The sequence below is a fragment of the Thalassophryne amazonica genome, chromosome 9, assembly GCF_902500255.1.
Source record: "Thalassophryne amazonica chromosome 9, fThaAma1.1, whole genome shotgun sequence".
NCBI lineage: Eukaryota > Metazoa > Chordata > Actinopteri > Batrachoidiformes > Batrachoididae > Thalassophryne > Thalassophryne amazonica.
In genome coordinates, this window is record NC_047111.1 from 76,277,118 (window position 1) to 76,304,555 (window position 27,438).

At 38.9% G+C, this 27,438-nt stretch overlaps 1 protein-coding gene across 9 annotated transcripts in view; it reads right to left on the minus strand.

Annotated features, from left to right (window-relative positions):
* The window catches only part of LOC117517424 (neurexin-2-like), a 643,324-nt gene that overhangs the window by 527,492 nt on the left and 88,394 nt on the right, over nt 1–27,438 (minus strand). For 8 of the 9 annotated variants that reach the window (XM_034178438.1, XM_034178436.1, XM_034178437.1 and 5 more), the window contains exons 2-3: nt 15,987–17,112; nt 5,172–5,192 (exon numbers count right to left, since the gene is read on the minus strand). In XM_034178438.1, the coding sequence (XP_034034329.1) occupies nt 5,172–5,192; nt 15,987–16,695 (730 nt within the window). In that variant the 5' untranslated portion in view covers nt 16,696–17,112. Of the gene's footprint in view, nt 1–5,171; nt 5,193–15,986; nt 17,113–27,438 lie in introns of those variants that run through there. The other variant, XM_034178431.1, reaches the window with a different exon arrangement.

The window sequence follows — 27,438 nt, forward strand, 5'->3', positions numbered from 1 at the left end:
CTAATTGCTTCCGGAATCACAGAGGAGCTTTTTTTTCTCTCTCTCTCGCTCTCTCTCTCTCCCGTGCTTCATGAGGTGGAGAATGTATTTGGAACAGTCTAAAAGATAATTATTTGTAATGTTTATATTGTAGTGGCTTGGTAAAACAATTACATGTCCATTCCTTCTTATGAGTAGCTGTAAAAGTATGTTTATGACAGATTTAACATCTTGTTATAATCTGGTGCAGTCCGCTGAAGCAATCACTCGCACTCACACACAGTGTTTTTGAATTGCACAATGTTCATGTGAAGTTCACTTAATTAATATGTGACAGAGATTTTGAAAATTTCAAAATTTTCTTTGTGCACTTGCACAAAGCCGTGCACAGTTTACAATGGTTTACAACAGTCTGCGATGAGTTTACTCTTCTGCACGGTAGAGTGCATGCAAGTGTGCGAATCAAAGTCATGCAAATGTCAGGGTACCTTTGCCTTGCTGTTTTCACCCCATAATTCCACAACATTCAGTCACGGTTAGTCCAAACTATACTTCTTTGAAGTCTTTATGATCATTCAAATAATGTGGTATCATTTTCAATATGATTGGAGCATCTTTTTATTTTGAACCCTGTGTAATTCTTCAATTGCCAAAATGCAAAATTCAAGTGGCCAATCAGTTTTTCCAAAAGAGTAATGTCAAAGTGTGCTGATTTTGGTGCTTGTTTCCAGAAAGGAACAATTGTTACAGTTATCTGCTCCACAATTAGTGATACCTTACTCTTTTGCAAATCTACGCCACCCCTCCCTCCCCACCCCATTACAAAATTCTGGATCTGCCCCTGGCTACTGTATGTGGTGCTGCCCCCAGTGGTCATCAAAAGGTAAGCAGAGGGCAGAGGCCATGCCAATATGGTGAAGCACTGCAGCAAAAACAGGAAGAAGGTTCCTGGTTTTTCATGAAATACGAGGGCTGTCAATAAAGTATAGGTCCTTTTTATTTTTTTCAAAAACTATATGGATTTCATTCATATGTTTTTACGTCAGACATGCTTGAACCCTCGTGCGCATGCGTGAGTTTTTCCACACCTGTCGGTGATGTCGTCCGCCTGTGAACACTCCTTGTGGGAGGAGTCATCCAGCCCCTCGTCGGAATTCCTTTGTCTGAGAAGTTGCTGAGCGACTGGCGCTTTGTTTGATCAAAATTTTTTCTAAACCTGTGAGACACATCGAAGTGGACACTGTTCGAAACATTAAGCTGGTTTTCAGTGAAAACTTTAACGGCTGATGAGAGATTTTGAGGTGATACTGTCGCTTTAAGCACTTCCCACGGTGCGAGACGTCGCGCAGCGCTCTCATGCGCCGTCGTCAGCCTGTTTCAAGCTGAAAACCTCCACATTTCAGGCTCTATTGATCCAGGACGTCGTGAGAGAACAGAGAAGTTTCAGAAGAAGTCGGTTTCAGCATTTTATCGGATATTCCACTGTTAAAGGAGATTTTTTTAATGAAAGACGTGTGGACGGGTCCACGCGTCGGGAAGCAGCCGGCGCGGTGCGGCGGCACAGGAAAAACACTGTGTTGATAACCATTTGTAAAATCCAGGTGGCTTTTGATGGCTTTCAGTGGAGTGAGTATATGAGAAATTGTTTAACAGCTGGACATGTTCCAACTTGTCCTTAAGGCTTCCAACAGAGGTGTTTTTCCTGTGGCGGAGCGTCGCGGCGGCTGCGAGCCAACGCTGCAATCCGTCCGCACGTCTTTCATTAAAAAAAATCTCCTTTAACAGTGGAATATCCGGATAAAATGCTGAAACCGACTTCTTCTGAAACTTCTCTGTTCTCTCACGACGTTCTGGATCAACAGAGCCTGAAATGTGGAGGTTTTCAGCTTGAAACAGGCTGACGACGGCGCCTGGGAGTGCTGCACGACGTCTCGCACCGTGGGAAGTCCTTAAAGCGACAGTATCACCTCAAAATCGCTCATCAGCCGTTAAAATTTTCACTGAAAACCAGCTTAATTTTTTGAACCGTGTCCACTTCGATGTGTCTCACAGGTTTAGAAAAAATTTTGATCAAACAAAGCGCCAGTCTCTCAGCAACTTCTCAGACAAAGGAATTCCGACGAGGGGCTGGACGACTCCTCCCACAAGGAGTGCTCACAGGCGAATGACGTCACCGACAGGCGTGGAAAAACTCACGCATGCGCACGAGGGTTCAAGCGTGTCTGGCGTAAAAACATATGAATGAAATCCATATAGTTTTTGAAAAAATAAAAAGGACCTATACTTTATTGACAGACCTCGTATATATTTAGAGGTACGAAATGCTGCTTTTGCCTTGTTGTAATTACCATGGAAAATGAAAGTCTACATTAAACAAATAACTGTGTCAGATTGCATCATATCGCATCAAATCTAATCACATCAAATCCAGTTGTTCCACAATAAAAAGTATTGTTCCTGAATTATATCATGCCTATGGAGCTAGATTCATATGACATCCTTTTATAAGGAGATGCACATCTGTGTTAGTACTGTTATAACCTTTGGGTACTATTTGATGTACCCATTTCTCATTTACTAATTATATTGTATGTTGTCAGCCACACAATTACACATCCACATTCTACCAGTCTTTCTTTTTCCCACACTTATCATACGTTTTATCCTTTGCAATAATCAGGTATTGTCTGTTTAATAAAAAAAACCAAAAAACCAAAACAGAAAAACAAAATATTATTTAGAATAAAAAGAGAAGATATGAAACATAACACCAAAAAGACAAGTTATGTTGGTAAGGCCACTAAAAAATATATTGAATTGTTTGTATACAAGTGGAAAATGTGTTTCTTCATAACTTTAATTAAACAAATAGAGCCAAAAACAGAAGGAACAAATACAGATGTTGAAGGACCTTTGAGTCTTTACTGTCACATTAATTAGCAAGCACAGCCAGTGCAGGAGGATTAGGATTTTCCAAATTTGTTTTTTTTCCCCGTCCTTTCAGGAAAAGTACAGTTTTATGCCTTTCTGCTGTAATGAGGGACAAGACCAAGGTCGGTGCTGCTGAAAGATACAAACCCACAACCACAGCTGTGTGTCCTTTCCTTCCAAGATTTCTGTTTGCTTTGTCGTCCGCGTAGTGTGTCATTACTGTGTGCTGACACGCTGAATGAAAAACTCAAAAAGAACAAATAAATAAATAAATGAATAACATTTTTTGTGCTTTAGTGTGAGTGGTTATATAAGGGTTTTCTTTTTGTTTTGCACAAGTCTGAGGGATTTTTCTGTTCTGTATCTACTTTCTGAGGTGACCTGTCTTATTTTATATATATATATATATATATATTTTTTATTATTATTTTTTGTGTGTGTGTGTGTTCACAGAACATCAGAGGACTCTGCACTCTTTTGGCATCAGAGCATGACCCACTGTGGCATTTGTGACACCAGACCGGCGTGTGCTGTGTACGCCGACGACACGGAGCACTCTCCTGCAGTGTGCCAAAGGTTCACACTGCTTTGTAGCAGTTCTTCAGTGAATCAGTGAAACACAGATAATTCCTGCAGCATGTTTTAAAAAAAACCTCAGCCAAGACCAAATATAGCATATAGGTTACCATAGTTGTCATCTCTAGTGGGAGGGGGGGGGGGGGGGGGGGGGGGGGGGGTTAGCGAATGCATAGATTCGTCGATATTCCATGACATCAAGTGCTTGCTGCCAGATAGCACATATAGAGTCGTATAAAGAACAAAAGGCATCCTGGTTTGTACAATTTTGCTGTTGTCATTGCTGTTTTCATGCATTCTGCACTGGGGATTGTCTCCATGTCAAGCTTTAATCCAATAAACATTCTGATGTGCTCCCTTTGCCGTATGTCTTTTACTAATGCTGGCCCCTTTTTTTTTTTTTTTTTTTTTGCTGCAAGCAGAGGCATGCCATCTTTGTTCATATTAAGAATGATTAATGCTTGTTTTTGGAAATAGCACCAAGATGAAACCTCTTATCTGTGACTAAGGCACACAACACAAAGCTCTCTGTATTATCCTGAACCCAGCACGGGGAAAAAAAGTACATAAATGTCAATCATACTGAAGAAAATATTACATCTCGTATCAAACGCGGGCATTAGATTGTGCATTCTGTGTGATGCCTTTTAAATTATTCCACACTAATGGTGGTGTGCTTGTAATTTGCACAAACATGGCAACTACTGAGATGATAATGAAGATAATTGCTTGCAACTGTCATGTACACCTCGTGAACATGTCAGGGAGCAGATTGTATAATTGGGGTCTTTCGGACACGTGATTTATAATGTGTGGCAGTATACGCTGCACCTTGTGGCGGTCTCTTGAGCCTGCTGGCTGCCATTTTCCCCACAACCAGCTGAGATGGATGGATCCATCTCATGCTGACTAAACAAATCTCCCTCCTGGTACTGAATCTTCATTTCCCGTTCGGCTATGTGCGCTTCATTACAGGCCGCTCCTTTATCGCGGCAGGTTGTTAAAAAAAAAAGTTGCCAATAATGAGAGGATGTGTGATTTTTTCCCCCCTACCAAAAGATATCTGTTTGTCTTAATAGAGCGTTTTTAAATGAAGCTATTAAAAATATCACTGGGAAGTGACGCGGCACAAATAATTGCAAATTTGATGAATGCCACAGCAATCAGCGGCATTACACCAGACGATTTACTCCACTGGTATTGACCTTAGAGTCTAATAGTGCGTAAGATTTAGCAAACTGTAAGAGCAAACAACACTTTAGGTGTTAAAATGCGGCCCTGAAGAAAGAGGAAAAATATAGTTGTTCTAAATAATAAAGCAAGCCTGCCTGCCGAGGACAGTCATTTTCTTTGTGGTGCAGCGTCTATTCCGCCCATACTGTGTGACTCCTACATGCTGTGCACACCTCTACAGTCACCCTCGGCACGCTGAGAGTGTGGACAATGAGCATTGGGCACATTAAGTGCTTCTTTCTTGTAACCTCGTGACCGGTGATCATATATCATCTGCTTTCAGCTCAGTTTGTTAGATGTCAGAACTGCAGTCCAAACAGACAACACATCGGCCTCATAATAAGCATACACACTCTCAGCCACTGACGCTGCAGCAACCGACTTTGCAAGGAATGTCACCAAAGAAGAAATCTCGTTCATCATTACGTTCATTTCACAGCATGGTGGCTTACCTTCAACTTCTTTCTGGACAGCTGCAGAGGGAATAAAAAGCACAAATGTTTAGTATTCTCACAGCAGGAATTTGCATATAAAGTCCACAAATGCTGAATCCCATCTGTCTTTAAATTCACCTCTATGCATCATACTGTAATTTAAGCAATATTTGTCTATTTGTTTGTCTGCTCCTCCCAGATCCTTTCACCAATTTCCACCAATCACAGAATTGCTCTTATAGGGTTTGTTTTGGCAAAAGCCCAAGGTTAACAAAAATTCTAATAAAAAAGAGAAGATTTTCTTAAAAAGTGATGTCCACCAAATATGGCACACACACACACACTGTATGTGGGTAGGTTCTGAAATTGGTCAAGGGAGGTAAAATTTTGTGAAGGTCAATCACTGGGGTCAAGGTTATTGAGATCACAAGGTCAAAATTTAAGCTTTTTACTCTGGTTTCCAAAAAACCTGGCACAAATATGTACACAAGCTCTGGACCTGGACAGTCGATGGCAAATTTACCAAAGGTCAATCACTGGGGCAAGGTTATTGAGGTCAAAAGGTCAAAATTTAAGCTTTTTACTCTGGTTTCCAAAAAAACGGCACACAGATGTAGGTGAGTTCTGGAACTGGACAGACGATGGCAAATTTACCAAAGGTCAATCACTGGGGCAAGGTTATGGAGGTGAAAAGGTCAAAATTTAAGCTTTTTACTCTGGTTTCCAAAAAACCTGGCACACAGGTATAGGTGAGTTCTGGAACTGGACAAGCAATGGCAAATTTACCAAAGGTCAATCACTGGGGTCAAGATCATTTATGTCAAAGGTTAAAAAAAATTTCATTTGGAAGTGGGCCAAATGTGGCTCACATATGGAGGTGGGTTCTGGAATTGCACAGCAAGGTCAAATTTGCCAAAGGTCATTCACTGGGGTCAAGGGCATATTAGAGTGTCTGTTTGTTGGTCAACTCCTCCCAGATACGTTTGCTAATTTCTACCTAACCTGCTATGTCAGTGAAGGTTGAACCTGAAATTTCCCTCAAATAATTCATTTAAAGTAGACCTGCGTTGAAATAAATGCAGTCAGATCTTTGGACCAAAAAATTACTTATATTTACACATAAGATCCTTCTGAATGTAGTAAAGTAAATCTGCAAGCCCAGATCTGTCATTCAACGGAGAAATCATTTAAAAATGAGAAATTTACAGCTAAAATTTAGCCCTCCGCAAAACTGTCAGCACATCCGGGACGCTGCCGAGACGTCAGAGAGAAGACCCTCTCCCAACATGCATTGCGTGCACCAACTGTAATTTGTGGATTTATGTCTGCACCTTTTTCTTGTCTTATACGGAAGGATCTACTTTTTTAAAACTTCATATTGTCTTGCGCCACGTTTGGTGAGTACACATTTCTTTTATTTGTGCTTGAAAATTAATTTTGGGGACTTTTTCATACGCCCGTTTGATTGAGTGGTGTCGCAATGAAAATCTACTGTCTTTCGCCTCCGATGTTACTGTCGCGGGGTACGGAGGCGGGACCTGCAAAGAATTCAAGTCATTAAAAAGATATAAACCTCTCTCAGCGTCCACGGAGCTCTGCGGCTCCGATTACCGAGATGTGCGGCACTGCAGATTTTGCTGCAAGAAGTCTGTCCTTGCGAGCAACAGGTGTCACCGGGCGCTCCGCATCAAAACAGCGAGCGTATTCTCTGGACTTGTGCCAAGTTGGCTGCACCTCCATTCAGTAGATAGAGCCGTGTCTGCGGCTGCACAGCAGACACGAGGGCGGTGTGAGTGGCCCGCTGCGGAATTTAACGAGCGCATGCACTCGGTAAGCGCATCAGAGGCAGTGAGAGCGAGGCGTCGGGGAAGAACGCCGCCCGCTGTCGATGTCGCCGCTGATCTGAGCATGCAGAGCTGTATCTCGCATTCATTGCACCTTCCTTTTGGATGTTGAAACCAGGATGTGTATAACAGTAACATTACTAACAGATAAAATCAATTTCAATGCGGGATCGGACTGAAGGCGGGAGTGCGTCGTCTTGTCCCCGACATCATGGAAATGATCCGGATGTACAAACTGTTTTCGCGGAGGGCTAAATTTTAGCTGCAAATTTGTCATTTTTAAACGAAGATTTCTCCACTGAATTACAAATTTGGGCTTACAGATTTACTTTACTGCATTCACAAATACATATCAGCTATTTCTTTCTGAAATCTGACCACATTTATTTCAATGCAGGTCTACTTTAAGAAAATTTTGGAATTCGATTTCCAGCCTGATTTGGACCTAATGTGGCACAAACTTAAGTGGATTCCAAGGTCAAGGTCACTGAGGTTCAATGTCAGGCTACTGTTGCCCTTAATGTTTTCATACCCACAACTACTATCATCTAGTTCAATCAAAAGTTGTTCATTTTAATGTTTGCAATGTGATTTCATTTGAACAAAACTCCACTTGTGTGATTCAGAAGCTTATCATCAGTTTGTTGATTTTCCTTCATGCAGGCAACAGTTATTTTCATCATCAATTTGTTGATTATTTTGCAATTAAATATCTCAGTATTTTCTCTGAACAATTTCATAGAATCCCTATGAGTTTTTAAACACACACACATGTGCGCGCACACACACACACACACACACACACATGGAAAGAGGTGGGGCTTGAAGCTTGGGCTTTTAGGTCTTTGTGAGATCACAACAATGGCTGCAGTTAAATTCTCAGTGTCAGAAATGTATGGACAGATATTTGTGTTGTTATGAATGACTGCATAGAAATGAAAGTGAAAGGTTTGGAGTATGATCAATCACTCATACTATTGACTTTCTACTTGTCCAGTGCACACTGCCACCAGTGTCTCTGGTGGGCAGTACATGAGACACACAATCATTTTGTCAGGTGTTATCATTCTGGAAATCTTTTTCCCATTTAGTCACATTTGTTTGAAATGAGTGTGACCACGAGTTGTATTTTATCTTTGGAGCTCGAAGATCCTCAAAGATAATGAGGGAAAGCTTAAAGTAATTTGCTCCTACAAAGATATGTCCTCTGATTAAGTTATCATGCAGACAAACAGACAAACAACTGAAGAGACACATCAGCTCTGTTTGTTTGCAGAGACAATGAGGAAAATACACCTTAAAAAGTTCAAGTTTGCAAAGTATAGTTCATGTATGAAGAATAGATTATGAGATGATCAGTTCTTGTTTTTATTTGTGGTCTGACACAATATTGCAGAGAATAAAAAACAGTGCCATCATGCAGGACATTACAAAAATGTTTTGCATAATCTGTAGCTGTAATTTCTGGAGAAATATACAACCGGCCACCAGCTGTAAGGAAAACACAAGCAGGTGGCCAGGGAGGTAATTTTTTTTTGCTTTGTGGTAATTTATGTGCTGCGCTTTTGGTTTGTCAGGTAGCAGAACTGCAAATCAAATCCAAAACACTGTGGGTTGCTTTATATATTAGGTGTAGATTAAAAGTCGGTTTGTTGCTAAAAATACAAATTGGAAATAGACTGATGAATAGAAATGTCACACAGCCTGGGGAATAGATATGTACAGACAGCTGTTGGTTTGTTAATATGGAGCCATTAGTTCCCTTTTTATTACTATATCTTTAATAAGTGGATAAAGAAACCATTGAGGCTTTGTGGGGGAAAAAACCGCATGCTTAAATAAATAACAGAAGGCTGCTTGAATCTGTAATTCCTGCGGTTTAGCATATTACTGGAGGGAATAAAAGAAATGTTTACAGCCTGACTCTAATTAGTATTATCAGCACCAAGGAGGTTATGTTTTTATTGTTTGTTTGTCTGTTTTTTTGTTGTTGTTGTTGTTTTGTTTTTTTTTTAGAAGGAACAGATTTCAATGAAATTTGGTGGTGAGGCTCATATTGGTCCATTTATTATTATTATTTTAAATCTATACTGTATTATTTCTCAGTGATTTACATTATTTGTACATTGGCGAGGCACTGCCCCATGATGAAAAAGGACAAGTTCACTTTTTTCACCTTATGTAAAAAATAAACAGCAACAACAAAAAAACAACCCAATAACAATATTGTTAGGTCCCTGGGTGTTCTACTCACACTTTGATAATTGTGTTGTATTTCCAAAATCTGTTTGAAAAAAATCATTATTAGTCATTACCTACGACATATATTGATAGTGATTATGAAAAAAAAAAAAAAAGATAATTTAATGTGTGCAACAGCTGTGCAAAACAAACTGGGCCCATATTCACAAAGCATCTCCAAGTCCTCTCAGATAGCTCCCAACGTAGCCTTAAGATTCCTAGCAAGGAATTTTTAGGCTAAGAGTGATTCAGGTCATGTCTGAGAGCAACTCTGAGCAAGGAGGGGACAGAAACCTTTATATTTGTGAGGAGGTGAGGTTGGTAAGTATGACATAGTCTTCTAAGAGCTGTGATTGGTTGTCACAAAAAGGGAAAGAGAAAATAAAACAAATGCGCTTTGCACTCCTAGTTATGAATGGACAGTAAAATCAACCACTCATATAATCTGAACTGTATTAATAAATGTGTAATGGTGAAAATAATTTAATGTCATGGTGATGAAACTCAGCAACTCAGCAAAATGAATTATTACACAGTTTCAAAATGCTTGAACGTACCTCATTTACATGCCAATTATTATACTGATTAACTTAATGTTATGTTTGCTCTCCATGCTGGTAATTTTATTACTTATTGTATTTGATATCAATAGTGGACATAGACTCAGCAATTCCTGTGATTGCTGGCGTCCTTATAAAAAGTGGTTTGATTTGGCAGAATAACCAAAACAATGAACTAAATGGATAAAAATACATCCAGGAAGCCCAACTGGACAGAAGGGCAGTGCCTGCTGGGTAAAAGTGTTTTAAGAGGGAAATTAAAATTTTTGTTTGCACAGTTTTATTGTGAATTATTTAGTGTTTAGTGTTAATTTATTAATGCCTGTACAATTTAAACTGGAGTCAAATTCCTTGTATTCTTGGCAAATAAAGGGTATTCTGATTCTGAATTGGGTCCTGTGATCACGCAACAAGGGAAGAGGCAGACTCAGGAGCGCACTGCCCAATAATGCGTTGTTTAATTCTTCTGGGGGCGCACAAGTGACAACTGTGAGAAGTGCTGGTACATGAGATTGGAGCACACAAGCAAAGTTCTCCTGAAACAGGTGAGTTTGAGGCTCTGGCTGCCGACATCGCTTTTGATATTGTATGAATGTTATAGAATGTACATGCAATTTACATTTTTCCCATTGGCCAGGTATCGCAATGTTGTGGCGACCCTTCCTCTCAGGCGTTATTACGTTACACTCACAGAAATATTTACCATAACTTTTAAGATTTATGTCATTTTATTACATGAAAAATTCCCATTTACTTTTTTTAGATAATTTTAATACAAACCTACCAAATAAACCTTACATGTTGCATATTCATTAATCCTATTTATTTGAAATGCATAATCATCAGCTTTATGTATTTAGTATTAATAAAATATAATTACTCTAAATCAATAATAATGACAGTATTTATTTAAAATACATAAAGTATATTGTTTGAATAACATAATAATTATGTTACCTACGCCATTTATCGAGTGTTGTGTAGTAACAAAGTATAGCGGGATGAAGGTCCTGGGTCCTGATTGAAAAGACGTTCCTGCTAGCTTGGCTAACGGGGAATTCCCCTTTGGCTGACCTGGCAAAGGAATGGTCTTTAGTGTGAGCCATCTGGGTTCAATTCCACTGCCGTCCCGGCCACAAAGGTCCTGCGGTCACAGAAGTAAAAATACTTCACTACTGTACTTAAGTACGTTTTGGGAGACTTTGTACTTTACTTGAGTTTTTTTAATTCAGCTTACTTTCACTTTTACTTCACTACATTTCTGATGTTAATTGCATAATTCTACTCCAATACATTTTCTATGCGCCATGCCGTTACTCGTTACAAAAAAAAACAAAAAAAAAAAAACCACACACGAAAAAAGTCGTGTTTTCACCCAGAGACACCACTGATTACTAGTGACTGCAATGAAGTCAGACTGATTTGTCATGAGGCATGTCCGGTAGGCTTTTTTGCAGTTGCGCACTTGTTGGTTAGGAAAATGATCATTTCTCTACATTTATTACAGACCTGCAGCGGGTCTGTAACTTTTCTGCAGCGCGGCTTTGCTTTGAACCTTGAACCAATCGAAACAGTGATTCACAGATCAAAGCAATGGTTCGATCTACGATTCGTGGATTCATTGATTTATTTCGCTTTATCCTAATTTTTCCCCGCTAAAACCCTGAAGAGCATATGTCTGTGAGTAATATTTAATATTTTTATGTTAAACTGACCTGTTATGGTCTTCTGAACCAGTTGACAGGACCGATGCTAACACATTAGCATGTCTATGGCATTTTCAGTGTTAAAGTTAGCATTAAGCTGTTCGCATCAGCATGTTTGTGTTGATTTGTTTTCTGTTTAATTAATGGCTCAGTGTTCGTTGTCGTAAAAGAGTCAAATTGTAATTTTTAAATTTATTTTTATTCATATATTATAGCAACAACAATAATAGTCTACATAATAGACAATAATAGTCAATAAAATAGACTAATAATGTTACAATACAATTTTAGAGAAAGAGACAAAAAGAACCTAATGAAACAAAACACAACAGAAAAGATAAAACCATAACAATGAAAATAAATAAATACATATAGAAATAAATAACTTTCCTGTGAACACCTAGTGAGTAGCCTACTCTCCTTTAGGTTTTGAAACCTTATTTCTGAAGTGTTTTAGTGTGATGTGCACAATTTTCAGTACTTTGACTAATACTACCAGTCATTTACAAGCCTAGATAAACTTTGTAATATATAAAACAAATCAATCCGTTTTTGATTATTAACATTTACTTGTACTTTTACTTTCAATACTTGAGTACATTTACTTGTACATTACTTGTCATACTTAAGTACAATAAATACTAGCTACTTTAAGACTTTTACTTGAGTAGCATTTCAATCGGTGACTTGAACTTCTACCAAAGCCGTTTTTAAATGGGTATCTGTACTTTTATTTAACTGTGATTTTCCAGTACTTTATACAACACTACATTTATCTTGTATAGGTAACATAATTATTATGCAATTCAGACAATATACTTTATGTATTTTAAATAAATACTGTCATTATTATTGATTTAGAGTAATTATATTTTATTAATACAAAATACATAAAGCTGAGGATTATGCATTTCAAATAAATAGGATTTATTACAGTAATGAATATGCATCATGTAAGGTTTATTTGATAGGTTTGTATTAAAATTATCTAAAAAAGTAAATGGGAATTAGTCATGTAATAAAATTACATAAATCTTAAAAGTCAGGGTTAAATATTTCTGTGAGTGTACTACACTGGGTGGGAAAAGTAAGCACATTCCTGATGAGGTCAACCACAAACATTATCCCTGCACGATGAAGCCGGTAGCCTGTCATTCAAAATACATAGAATGTCTCCTTCTCTGTCTTTCTGCCATCTTCTCTGCTTAAGACACTCTTAGGCTTCTTAAAGGTCCTCCACCCTCCTCTGAACAGTTTGACACCTTAGGAGCTCACCAGTGTTTTGTGAATAACTTTTATCTTACCAAGGGAAAATTCTAAGAAATGTTAAGGAATTCAAGGAATTCTGATACTGATTTCACTAAGAGCTACTTTTAGCCTTGGGATGCTTTGTGAATATGGGCCCTGATACAACCCCAATTCCAATGAAGTTGGGATGTTGTGTAAAATGTAAATAAAAACAGAATACAATGATTTGCAAATCCTTTTCAACCTATACTGAATTGACTACACCACAAAGGCAAGATATTTAATGTTCAAACTTATTAAGTGTTGTTAGAAGGAAAGGTATTGTAACACATTGGTAAACATATCACTGTCCCAGCTTTTTTGAAACATGTTGCAGGCATCCATTTCAAAATGAGCAAATATTTGCACAAAAACAATTAGCCCTTTAAGGACTAATAATGGGCTATATTACAGATATGGCCCTCTGTATTAAATGCAGGTAAGTAACAAATTGTTATAATAATATATTTGTTTTTTGTTAACAAAAAGTTGACTAGTTTAATGTAATTCCTCTGCCAGCTATGCTGCTTTGCCTTTTAAGGGGCCTCGTTAATGAAACAGGAAGACATGCTCCAACTGAGCATATGATCCTTAACCTTGTGGAAAATGGCTGTGGAGCATCTAAGGATACAAGCCTCACCTTTTTCTTTTTCTTCTATTCCAATCTATCCATGCCCACAAGTAACAGGGAATTTCAAAGCTTCTGTAACATTTTTTTTCTTTTCTCTTTGCTCTTTCTAGAAAATCCACCTAGAATTAAATGCCTCTACAAAAACACAAATGCCTTTGTCCAATCACATTAGGAAAGTGTTACTGTGTGCATCTGATGAATGTGGACAAACTGTGAGCATTGGCCTACTACTGCCATTGAACATTTCAAAATGTGTTTTATTGTTTGTTTTCTTGAGCTTGGGGAGGTTAAAGCTGATATAGTCACAAAACAAATGTTGAAAAAATATATCCAATGCAGTCCACTTCCTTCAGAAAGGCTTTTTTTTTTTAAATAGTGAAGGTTCAACGAAAATACTGCTGTACTGTCTGTGTACATGTGTATCTGTATTAGTGTTACACAAGTGCAATTTGTTAGTTTGCCAACAATAATTGTAGGTAACCGCATGTCATGATAACAAAATTTAAATATTTGTCAGCACTATAATTTCTGGTGCAAACAAATTCTTTAATTCAACATAACCAGTCAAAAGAGCCAAATGAGAGCCACACATGTGGTGTATGTATGTTTCGCCCCCCAGTTCCCCTACACATGTCGCGTGCGGGGGGGGCACACTTGCATAAAATGATTATATGTATGTACACATATGATCACATGCGGGGCCGGACAGCCACGTCAGAGTGCACACAGCATGGCAAGGCGCCTGTCAGCTGATCGCAGCACACTGACAGCTGGATGACAGCTCAGTGCACATGATTTGTCACATTACAAAAAGAGACGTCAGCCAGGACAGGTATATAAGTAAGTACTACACTAGTTACATACAAAGTTACATAACAAATAACAAAAAAGATCACAACACATAAGAAAGAGAGTGACACATTGGTGTGTGCGCTGAAGTGACAGGGGGCATGTCTGCTGACAGCAGCTGCTGTTGAGATCTCTGGTTCTACACATCCCAGCTGGATAACACGTACCGTGTTTTGACGGACATGACTTAACAACTGTCCGCTGTAACGGGCGTGTTTCTGCTTGCTGTCCTCATGTGGACATACATAAAAACATATATTGCTGTTACGACAGGCTGCAGTGCGCGAGCACACGGCGTGCACATTGACAGGCTGTCCCAGGTGAAACAGCCCATCAGATTATAACACGCAGTGGGTGATCTGAATGTCACGTCACCCACGTGAGCTCTGTTCCACATAATGCAACACGTCGTTGTCCACAGGACGTGTGTCGGGCTGGACACACGCGCAGAGCTGGCTGAACATGCCGGGCCAGCAGATGTGGATATGATAAGAATGCATGAACTGCTTCATTCATGTCATTTCATGACTCTAAGTCTGTGACCATGGGTCATCTACAGAGGAACAGATGGTTCATACTTGTATTGTATTTATTTATTTTTTTAAATATGTTTATGTCCTTTTTTATTTCAGGCATTTTATGCACCTTTTATAAGACAGCGATGGCAGTGCAGTGGTAAAGTGTCTGTCTTTCTTTTCTTTCTTTTTTCTTTTTAATATTTATTTCATTCATTTAAAAGAAAAACAGAAAAGCAAAAAACAAAAGCACCACAATACCAGAATGAAAAGGAGCAGAAAGAAGAACAAGTCTTATGATTTCTGCCCCTTTTAACAATACAATCTTTCAATATACAGCATCATAGTCAACATTATTTAACAGATTGCATTTCTTTAACTTGTCACATACCACTGACCCATTTCATAATTATGACCATTAATTAATAGATTACATCACTGACAGGTTATATTTAAACTTAAGACACTCCAAACATTATTAACAGTTTACTTTTTTTTTTTTTTTTACTTTCTTGCAGCCCACTGACTTACTTCATAGTTTCATACTTACTTAATACATCTAATTTAATATGTTTTTTAAATAATTTAAGTGACCTTAATTCTTTAATTTCTTTATTAAGATTGTTCCATAATTTGACACCATTTACTGCAATACTCCTTTCCTTTACTTTGGTTCTAAATCTTGGTTTTTTAAAGACTTCTATTCCTTTCAATTTATAACTACTTACTCTTTTTTCAAACATATTTTGAATGTTTGTTGGTAAAGTATTTTTATTAACTTGGTACATCGTTTGTAATATTTTCAATCCATATTCCATCCATGTCCATCAATCAGCGGTTTTGTAAACTGCAGGTTTGAATCCCGTGGGTGGCATGTATGTTTTTTTTTTCCACAGCGGCTGTGCAATGTCATTTCACATGAACGTTCATTCACAACTGTCCGACCATGTGTCCCTCCCGATGTCGGCTCAATATTTTTGTGCGGGCTGTTTTGGCGTGATTTGCCCTAATTTCTACTTATTCATGCTATGTGTGAAGGGGCCCTGAGTAATAACAAATCCAATTTGGAGTAGAGCAAAACTTCCCAATGGCTGATGATTCATCTGTGGGCAAAAACAATCAACAGTGCCAAGAAATTCTATTTTAAAAAGAAATGAAACAAAAATCACGACAAACATCAATATGATGTATTTTCCTCACCTTCATGGCAGTACATTCCCCTGTACTTGGTATCAGTACAGTCACACAGGACTTCTCCTTGGCTTACGGAGCACTGACCACCATTGCTACAGGGAGAGTGTGTGTCGCACATGTACTCCAAATCGCTATGAACACCTTGACCATCCAACAGCAAAGGTAGCGCCTCCCCTACTTTCAAATTGGCTATGAAGCCCTGGAATGGTGGCTCATATTTGACAGTGCTGGATGTCAGAGCAGACAGACGCACATCTGGTGAGATCCCCCCTATGTAGACATCGCTGGCCACCACCATCTCACTCCTCTTGGACTTGACCACAGCCATTTTTTCTTCATTGTCTACTGTCAACTTGGTCTCTCTGTAATTGCGAGAAAGCAGGATTCTGTGCCAGCGATAGTCGTTGATGCGTGTCTCTGTGTGAAGGGAAGCTGGCTCTGCGCAATGGATGGTGAAATGCAACTGGAGCCTCCCGTCTGTGATTTGAAGCTCCAGGAAGTCACAGTTCCCTCCGTCGTCCAGATACAGCACCAGTGCCTTGCTGATGTTAGTTTTGAGAATGAAGCTGAGGTCACCTGTTGCCCTGGCATTCCACTGACCATACCGTGTCCACTGACCAGGTATCCCTTCATATTCCAAAGCCACTCCCACTGCTGTAAGCACCAACACAGCGAACAACAATGACCACGGAGTCTTGCCTTGGCACCTACCCATGATTTTTTTTAACAGCTCTAATCCCTCCTCTGCAGTCAGAAATATAAATCCAGCACAGCAGTAAGATGGCAATAATATCTAGTGTCTACAGTTTCTTCACCAGCAACAATTTTGCAGAAATAACTCTGCTACTCCCACATATATGTAATAAGAGTTCTTCAGCCTTGACACGTTATCCTGATTCGTTTTGCCATCGCTCCATGGGTGACACATGAAAGACTGAACAAATGAGGCACATTGCAGAATACTTTGTATTTACTCTGAGTACAAACGAGTGATCCACAATACTGTGTGCTTCCTCGTCTTCACCATCCAGTGTTTTGGACTCCATCCAGCTCCGTTGCTGTCAGTTATCCATGGGTTAGTGAAGAATGGAGCCCCCAGTCCAGCCTCCATTCTTTTCGACTTCACAACATCCTAAGACATAAAAGCAAAATGCGCCATGAGTAGCTGGAAAGATTACCACCAACTCATACTAGAAATTATAAATACAGTGCATCTGAAAAGTATTCACAGCGCTTCAATTTTTCCACATTTTGTTATATTACAGCTTTATTCCAAAATGGATGAAATTCATTTTTTCCCTCAAAATTCTACACATAATACCTCATAATGACAATGTGAAAAAAGTTTTTTTTTTTTTTTTTTTGCAAATTTATTAAAGATAACAAACTAAGAAATCACATGTACATAAGTATTAACAGCCTTTGCCATGCAGCTCAAAACTGAGGTCAGGTGCATCCTGTTTCCATTGATCATCCTTGAGATGTTTCTACAGCTTAATTGGAGTCCACCTGGAGTAAATTCAGTTGATTGGACATGATTTGGAAAGGGACACACCTGTCTACATATAAGGTCCCACAGTTGACAGTGCATGTCAGAGCACAAACCAAGCATGAACTCAAAGAAATTCTGAGACAGGATTGTATCAAGACACAAATCTGGAGAAGGGTAAATTTCTGCTGCTTTGAAGGTCACAATGAGCGCAGTGGCCTCCATCATCTGTAAATGAAAGAAGTTTGGATCCAACAGGACTCTTCCTAGAGCTGGCCACCCATTAAAACTGAGCGATCGGGGGAGAAGGGCCTTAGTCAGGGAGGTGACCAAGAACCCAATGGTCACTCTGTCAGAGCTCCATGCATTCCTCTGTGGAGAGAGGAGATCCTTAGGGCCCCTTCACACATAGTGTGAATTTGGTCGAAGTGTGCACAAAGTGCGCATGAAGCAGGAATTGTATCCAAAACGTGTAAATTTGTAGCTGCCTCAAATGCCTTGTACACCTGTTGCTGCAATTATTTGAGCACAGCAATGGCTGAAAGACAGAGTGTGCACTGTGAGAGCCAGTCAAACCCTCTCGTGGCAAGTGTCGGCTAAACTCCAGCTGACACACACGAACATCTAACACCGCTTGTTTGGCACTTAGAAAATGTGTGGCCATTCATACTATCATCATGAAAGCAGTCAGCAGACAATCACTGTCGAGCTGGATGTGAAATTTGTCTAAGTGCCCCATGACTGTGGAGTTGCTGAGTGCACATGTGACGTGCCAGAGTGTCGGCTCCCCCCACAACACGTGTGCATGTGTCGTACACTCCCTCCCACTCCCCCCCAACACATGCATGCGTGTGATTTGCACCGATGCGCCCCATCCAACCTGATAGAGCTTAAGAGGTGCTGCAAAGAGGAATGGACAAAACTGCCAAAAGATAGGTGCACCAAGCTTGTGGCATCAAATTCAAGAAGACTTGAGGCTGTAATTGCTGCCAAAAGTGCATCAACAAAATATTGAGCAAAGGGTGTAAATACTTATGTACATATGATTTCTTTGTTTTTTTGTTTTGTTTTTTTTTAAAGAAATTATAGGTGTCATAAGATTAAAGCTACAGTAAAAAAACAAAAGGGACAGTAATGGATGAACAAAGAGTTTAATTTTCCTGAAGCACTGCAAGCCGGAATTCACTAATAGTGCATGATGCTGTATCTGACCAATCCGCCTGGTTTTTGTTTGCAGTTGGCACAAGTGTTTGTCAGGTTTCATTTTCCTCACACAGCAATATAAGAAATGTTAAGCCTGCTGCAGTTAGCATTCCCAAAATGTGTCCAAGTCGCATTCAGAAAGGCACCAAAAAACAAAGCGAAAATGCAGACAGACACTTCAGTAAATCCAACTGACCTGCCAAGACTCAAGCTGCAAAGTTTCTCTTAAATAGGCACTAAATCAATTGCTATATCAAAGACCTACGACTTAAAAAAACAAAACAAAACTCATAGAAGGCTTTCATTTGTCTCAAAATGAAAAAGTAATCTATGTGCGTCAAATTGAATTCTGTCTCATTCATTCATAAACATTGTTTCACAACAGAACCATTTCATATGGAGGTTTGGCCCAATTTCACCTCAACCACAGAGAGAAATACAAAACGGGTTTGAGTCTGCAGGGAATTAGAGCCTCTGTTGGGTCTCCTGCTGATGAGGGACTGCCACAGTCGAGTTTATTCATTAAAACAGGATGTCGCGGAAAACGAATACATCGCTGTAGATAAATCAAAGTTTGTCCCTAAAGTATCAGCGTGCTCCAGGTTGAGAGAAACCCTTCTGATGCAGATGGTTTATCATGGGGATTGCTGGATGCACGAAGGTTATAACAACTGACACCCTCCTTGCAGGATGAATTTGTCAGGCTGCAGGAGCATTGACCCAACACATGAGAAATAGTCACAAAGGCATGTGTTGCTATCAGCTTTGTGGTTTTGCAGAAACTGTAGTCATTAGGCTTCATATTCTGAGATGAATTAGAAAAACATTACCAAGATAAATTAAATGCATCTACTTTGTAAATGTTACATTCTAGTATGTCTGTTAAAGCTACAGTGTGTAGGGTTTAGTGTCATCTAGTGGTGAGTTGGCAGATTGCACTATGAAGTCACCAGTCACGATTTTCTTTCCTTTCACATTTTTTCTTTCTTGATAACGGTAGGGAGGGGTGTTATTTCAAAATTTTTTTAAATCTATACATTTTTGTATGGAATATGGAAATATACATGGAATAAACCATAACAGTATAATTTTTGGGTCATTTGGTTCCAAAAACCCATATGGACGGAGCGTTTGAAAATTTCAAGTAACGCGTGTGTCGTATGTGCTGTTGATGTAGAAAACCACTCTGTTGCTTATAATTAGTTCATTGTGGCCATGTTTACATGTGATGATTATACTCAACTGATGTTCCTGAAATAAAAACTACATAGATTTTGTTTGTTACAGTTGACTAACATATGTACTGAAATTATTTTTTTGTCACTCTTAAAAAACACCAGATAGGCTTATTGTTACTATAGAAACTGAATATAAACTTGGGGTCAAGCAACATTTGGAGCCAAATTTCAAGTCTCTAGGTGCAGCGGTTCTCAAGATATGACATGTTCGCCAATATTTTTGGCGATTTTTGAACCCGATATCTTCACTGGCTCCGTCCATATGGGTTTTTGGAACCAAATGACCCAAAATTAATCCTGCTATGGGTTATTCCGTGTATATTTCCATATTCCATGCAAACATTTATAGATTTCCAATTTTTTTGAAATAACACCCCCCTCTAATAACGGGGATTTATCCTTCCTTGCATTCTCTTCTGATAAGCAATATATATGATCCTCCATTTCACAAAAACAATGCTTCTCAAACTTGTTTTTCCTGTTCATTTTTCCCCCCTTTTTTCCCCCCACTTTTCCAGCCATGGTGCAAAATAAAAATGCCAAAAGGTAGACTAACACACTGACTTGTTGCTCCAGGTAATTATAAATTAATGTAGCAAGTGTTATCCATTTCTGCTCATAAAAACCCCCAAATCCTCCACACTGTAGCTTTAAAGAATATCCAAATATTTGGTGCTTGCTAAACTTACCTGGCACAGCTAAAGTATATAAGATAATAAACACTGATTTTCCAGGAGTGAATCACTGCTACTGTGAGTCAGCCAGCCAGTCTCTAAAAGGACAGGAAGGGTGTGAAGAGGGATTGAATCTAATTTTGCAGGAAATGGAACTGTAGGTTTTAAATTGAGTCCATGGCTATTCAAAGTTTGGTGGCTGATTTTCAACCGTTTCTCTGCAGATTAAATTTGACTGTTGGCCCTGGGCCAGAATAAGGCAGAGGAACCAATAGTTTATGGATAGAGAATTACCTTACTTTTGTGTGTGTTTAATTAATGTTCAAGCCAAAAGGCAGATCCCAAATTAAGAGGAAAATTGTCACAAAACAGTGAAGTAGCAGGGTTGTACAGAATACTAAACAAAAATAATTATAGCAGTAATAAGTAACAATAAAGGGGTCCTTTTATGCAATATTATATATATTTTGCCCTTGATGGTTTGGGGTAAAAATCCTCAAGATCCCACAATTTTATGACTGCATGTAGAATTTATTCTCATATAAACTGAATTTATGTGACTGCATGTAGAATTTATTCTCACGTAAACTGAATTTATGCCCAAAACATCTTGTGTTAGATTTTGATGATGTACTGTACGGACAAATACACTACGCATTTCTTCACTGTGCAACATGCCCACATAATCTACAGCGCCAGGGAGGCAGGGAGCAAAGCAGCATGCAAAGAAACAGGCTGTTTTATTCAATATATGAAAATGGATTGGGATTTGAACTGCAGTACCTTAGCACGTATGGGGTATTTGTAGTTACAAAGTTTAACATCAGTTTTGAAGACACCTGGTGACTTACATTAGCTGTAGGTGTATAAGGGGATAGTACACAACACCACCAATGGTTATAAAGCCCAAACTAACAAAATAAAGCGTCACCCTATGAGACACCTACCAGATCCCTTGATTTTTGTATTTGGCAATTGTCAGTACTAGTAAAGTACATCCATGATAGCATACAGTATAACACAATGCAAATGTAGAAGATTAACATGTGACAATACAATACAATATAATATAATACTAGAAGCACTCGGAGAGCCCAAACCTTATTAAATGTTTTATTATTGCTGTTAACAGCTCTCCCTGCATCCCACAATCAAGTTGTATGTCTCTTTTTTCATTTTTTTCATTCATTCATTCATTCATTCATTCATTCATTCATTCATTCATTCTTTTCATTTTCTTCTACTCGCACTCATCTTGTGTGTTTATTAAGAGCTGACGTAACATGTGAATTTCTCCACTGTGAGATAAATAAAGTCTTATCTTATGTTATCTTATCTTTTCAGGACAACCTGTACTTTCAAAATATATATGCTATAGTTGTGTTTTATAAGTGTAATAAAGGTTTACAATCAGAAATAAGAAAGGAAAAAGTAAAGCGGAAATAATTTTCCACACATTTATTCAAAACACACAGAAAACTATAATAAACTAATAACACATCAATCCTAAAAACAATCTTTGGTGTGTCACGTGAGGTGAATCTTCCCGACAGTTGGATTTTGGAAAACCATGTGATAGTGAACCAATTCCGATTGGACACTCACATTGCTCATGTCATCACACAATATCTATGAGGAGTACAAAGATGGTGGACGGTGGCTTGAAAGTCTGCGGAGTTAACTTTTCAGCAAAAGAAAAGTAACTTTCTATCTCATATCATTAAAAAGTTATTTATAATTTAGTTAAGCTTGGTCGTATACGACAGCGTCAGACCCCAGAGGGTCAAACCCTTAGATCTTCAGCAAATGTATTTATAAAGAGAATGAGGAGAAACAAATGCTAAATTATTGTTGTGTCGTAATTTAATTTTTGTTCAGCCTTTGTGACCCGTCTTCATGAAGTTAGATGCAAAAATGTTGAAATTGGCCCTATCCTACAATGATAAAGAATCCTTAAAAGTCCGGATTGATGAATGAATGATCTGGATCGTGTCCGGATCATTACCAAAATTTAATGACTTCTAAGTTAGGCCAATATACACCCCTGGTAAAAATTTCATTGAAATCCGTTGAGGATTTTTTGAGGAATCCTGCTAACAAACCAACCAAACAACCAACCAACCAACAAACAGACGCGACCGAAAACATAACCTCCTTGGCAGAGGTAATAATATAATATAATATAATATAAATATAATATAATATCATATACCTATAAATGATACGCCAATATGATTGGATAAAACACTAAAGAATAAATAGCAATACACCCTTTTTGCGGATGAGTAATATTTTTCATACCACCAGAGTAATCAGCCAATTCGGACAGCGGAGCGGCACCACGACGAAGAGGCGCAGTCAGAGGAACTGTGAAATACTGGTGAGTCACTATTAATAATTTCTTACGTGTCCAACCTCGTAGGTTGATCGATAAAATTAAATTCGTTAGTTCTAAAAGCCATCATAATTATTTATAAGAAAACATTCTATTTTTTTCTACTAAGGTTTGAACTTTGAGTGTTTACACAGGAGAGAAAAATGAGAAAATGTTAATGCCTGTTTGGGAAAAGTTTATAAAGTGTGTAGTGAGGGGTTTTACAGCCTTAAAACATCTATAATAATTGTAAAAATAACGCTGACTCCTTCGCGGATTTTTGCCTATAGTGGGTTATTTTTAGAACGTAACTCCCTTTCGCGGTCTCGCAGTTTCGCAGATTTTTTTAGTGCAATTTTGCATGCTTCTTTTTTTTTTAACAGCGCATTGTGTTCTGCGTCCTTATCAGGCGGGCCGGTCGTGGCACCGGTCGGCATCACCGCGATTGCTCTCACTGCCTCTGTTGCGCTTACTAAGTCTGCGGGCTTGGTAAGCGCCACAGCGGGCCACTCACACCGCCCCCCTGTCTGCTGTGCCAAGCTGCATCCAACTCCAGCGACAGGTCCAGAGACTATGCTCGCTGTTTTGATGCGCAGAGCCCGCTGCATGGTCTCGGTAATCGCAGCCCCACAGCTCCATGGCCATGACTTGGATTCTTTGCGGGTCCCACATCCGTACCCCCGGAGGCAGTGAGCGAAGGGAGAGCACGCGCACTGTGTTCTGCATGCATTTATCATTTATAGGTATATGATAAAATCTTTATCAAGTTGTTTTCGGCCTCAGGGTGTATGGTTTTCTTCAGGGTGTATAAAGCCATATTCATTGGTGAACAACTTGATAACTGATAATATAATATAATAATATAATAATATAGAGCCGGTGGGATAAGGAGTTGGGCTACTGATATGTAGATGTGGATTCGACTCCTGAGCATTCTACCTTTCTGTGTCATTGACAAGTAGTGGTGTAACGATACACTAGCTCCAAGATATGATAGATATCACGGTATACCTACAATGATTAGATCCATATCACAATGCATAATTACATCACTGTTCACACTAACTATGTAGACAGTAATCTGTGGTCAATGTTTAACTTTAAAGAAACTTATTATTCTGAAGTATAAATTGCAATCTTTGATGTTGTTTCCTATTTTTATATTTTATGAATCATTTATGACTCTTCTGCAAGATGTCATTATTTCTTCCATGCAATAGTAGAATTTACAATATCACGATACACATTTAAAAAAACTTTATGTTTCAATATGAGCTTCATAATTTAATTATCGTGATTCACAATGCATCATCACATACCAACTGGCAACACACTTCATCTGCATTATCCCAGTCCACCCACCCATAAGTGGCTACCAGCCTTGGCTGGGGAGGTAAACAGTGTTGAAAGGCCTTCTTGTCCAGGGGGAGTCATAGACTTTCAGCAGCTTCATTCTACAGAATCTAGAGATAAGCACCGACACCGATGGACTTCAGTTCCTATATAGGGTTTACGGCTTCTTCTTCTTTAGTGATATAAAACAGAATCAAAGAACACGCAAAAAGAACAAAAAAAATCAAGTAAGATTAATATTAAAGGATTATTAATGGCGTGAGAGGTCTGTACGGGGAAATATCAGACCGGGGTGTTTAGTACTGACCTGATATCCCCATACAAACAGGGCAAGCGTGGTTAATAATTCATTTATTAAATGGCTATTATAAATATAAACATGCAAACTTACAGTATCGCGCAAATATGAAAGCTGCTATGGGCTCGTAGTCAGACACGTTTGCTTTCTTCACCTCCACTAGCTTAACAGATTGTCGAGGTCATTATCTGGTAAGCTTTGAATTTTTTTCCGATGCCGTTTAGATATTTATGGAGTACGTTCATGTCCAACTTGGTTTTTCTAATCGTGTTTTTAGCTTTCTGGTTTGTAACGACAATATGCATTCTGGACTGATTGTCATGGTAACCAGTCCGTTATGAGAAAATATCCAAACGGTAATAAGCCAATCAGAGTGAGCGTAGCATCACAGCCATATAATAATATGTAGTATGATGCAGCTGCATCTGAACCTAATTATTGCTAAATGTCAGCACGGTGCCCAGTGAACTGGGACCACAAGCCATGTCAGACTTTTCCAGAGTGAAAAAGCAAAACCAAACCTACCTCAGAAACCATAAGAATGCACTGGCATTCCCTCGGCTGCCTAAAGGCTCTCGCATGCATAGATAACAGGTGCAACCAGTGAGAAAATAATCATTGGGCAAAAAGAAAACAAGCCAACCAGATCAGGAACACCCCCATGAAACCACTAACCAAGAGAAATATCCACTAAAGTAAACACAGGACAAAAACATAAAATCCAAACCACAGATGAAAACAAGATAGCCAGACCATACTTTGAGATATGAGACCAGTGATCGAAATTAAAAGGCGAGACTGGAAGGCATTTACTAAACTGCATCGCATATTAACCGACTAACCTATTTTGCAAGTTAAACGGTTGATAACTGTGGCAGCGCGTCTTTATTTCTCTGCAGTTGTAAACACTTCCTTGCACTTTCTCTGAGATAATTCACTCTTGACGCAGCCAGGTTTAATGAGGTTTTTGAAATTTCAGTATGCCACTGTGGCAGTTGCATATTTTGTCTTTTAAAACTGATTAAAATGCTGGAGACTGATTAGCTCCCACAGAGCCTCACTGCACATTCTGACAATCCCTGCATGTCTATACAGGAAAGGATTTTCAACGTCTGCCTGTCAGCCAACATGCTGCTCTTTCTTGCACTGTTTCCAGTTTACTGCTTCAGTTACTTCCAAATATTCTAAGATCATCCTTATTCATTTACATTTTACTCAACAGGTTTTGTGTTTAGATTGCGGTGGCAAACAGCATTTGTCTTGAGCTTTATTCTTTTTAACTCATCAGTTTTGTTGTTAGTGGACCAGTGGAGGTTGAAAATGCTATTACTCTCTAAATAGAGCCTGCAAAACTATACAGGCACTTCCAATACCCTGAAGCAGCAAACAAGAAAAATACTCCATATGCATGCCCGGTTTATTTGAAGCATGCATCTATCATGGACCTTTTGCATCGACTCCAGTGTGCCCCGCAGTAACTGCATTTCATCTGGTGTTCTGTAATAGTTTATCCCCATCAATCTTTGTGCTCATCGTCCAAAGTTAAACAGGGCGTAGCTTGAGATGTTGCCTGCTGAAGCAAGGTGTAAACATGGGCAGCCAATTTATTAGGCGCATTACATTACATTCAGCTGATGCTTTTATTCAAAGCCACTTGCAAATGATGAATCTCAGTCAAGCTACAGTTCGTAGGGGAACTTCAACATAAGAGTAAACTGTATCTTTACAGATTAAATGAGACTTCCTCAAAATGACAAACACAATCTTAACATACACATACAAGTGAGTCATAGTACAAAAACGTAAGTAAATACAATATATTAAGTTTGAAAAGGCAACAAAAACCAGAGAGAGAAAGGAAGTGCATGGGAAATGTGAGTTAGGTCAGTTAAGGTTTGATAACTGATAATATAATATAATAAAATAGATCCGGTGGGATAAGGAGTTGGGCTACTGATATGTAGATGTGGATTCGACTCCCGAGCATTCTACCTTTCTGTGTCATTGACAAGTAGTCAGAGTCAGGGTTGTTAGAGTTGTTAGGAGAGGAGGTACGCTTGGAGAAAAGCTTCTTGGAAGTAGAAAGGGATTTCCCTCCACATCCATTGTGGTCTTGCATCCCTGATAGTATTTGGTAGGTTGTTTAACCATGCAGGAACCAGAAATTAGAATAGTCTTGATTGCTTTACATGTAGGAGTGCCAATTTTTTCAATTTATTTTCATTTATATAGTGCCAAATCACAACAGAGTTGCCTCAAAGCGCTTCACACAGGTAAGGTCTAACCTTACCAACCCCCAGAGCAACAGTGGTAAGGAAAAACTCCCGCTGAGGAAGAAACCTCAAGCAGACCAGACTCAAAGGGGTGACCCTCTGCTTGGGCCATGCTACAACATAAATTACAGAATTACTAGCAGAGGGGGAGCACAACCCTTTATGAGTGCATTTAGATGGGTGCAGACCCAGTCATCATGTTGTAGACAGGCAGTAGTAACTTGAATATAATGATGGCAGCAATGAGTAGCCAATGGAGTTCGATAAGTAGTGCTCTTTTGGGTAGATAGGGTCTACTTCATAGACCATATACACTAACAGTCAGTTGTTTGGATATGCTTTCCCTTGCAACTGAATGGGCAAGTGTGTCCAAACTTTTACCTGGTACTGTATATACTGAATAAAGAGTGATTTTTGAAGAACAAATAAGGTGACTCTACATGTTGCCATCTTGACAGTGCTTGACTCTGTCTAACTCCTAGCCAACCTATAAACTGGTAAAGAAGTGGAGTAAGGGCAAGACTGGTGTGACTTTGGCAGGGTGAATAATGCCTGA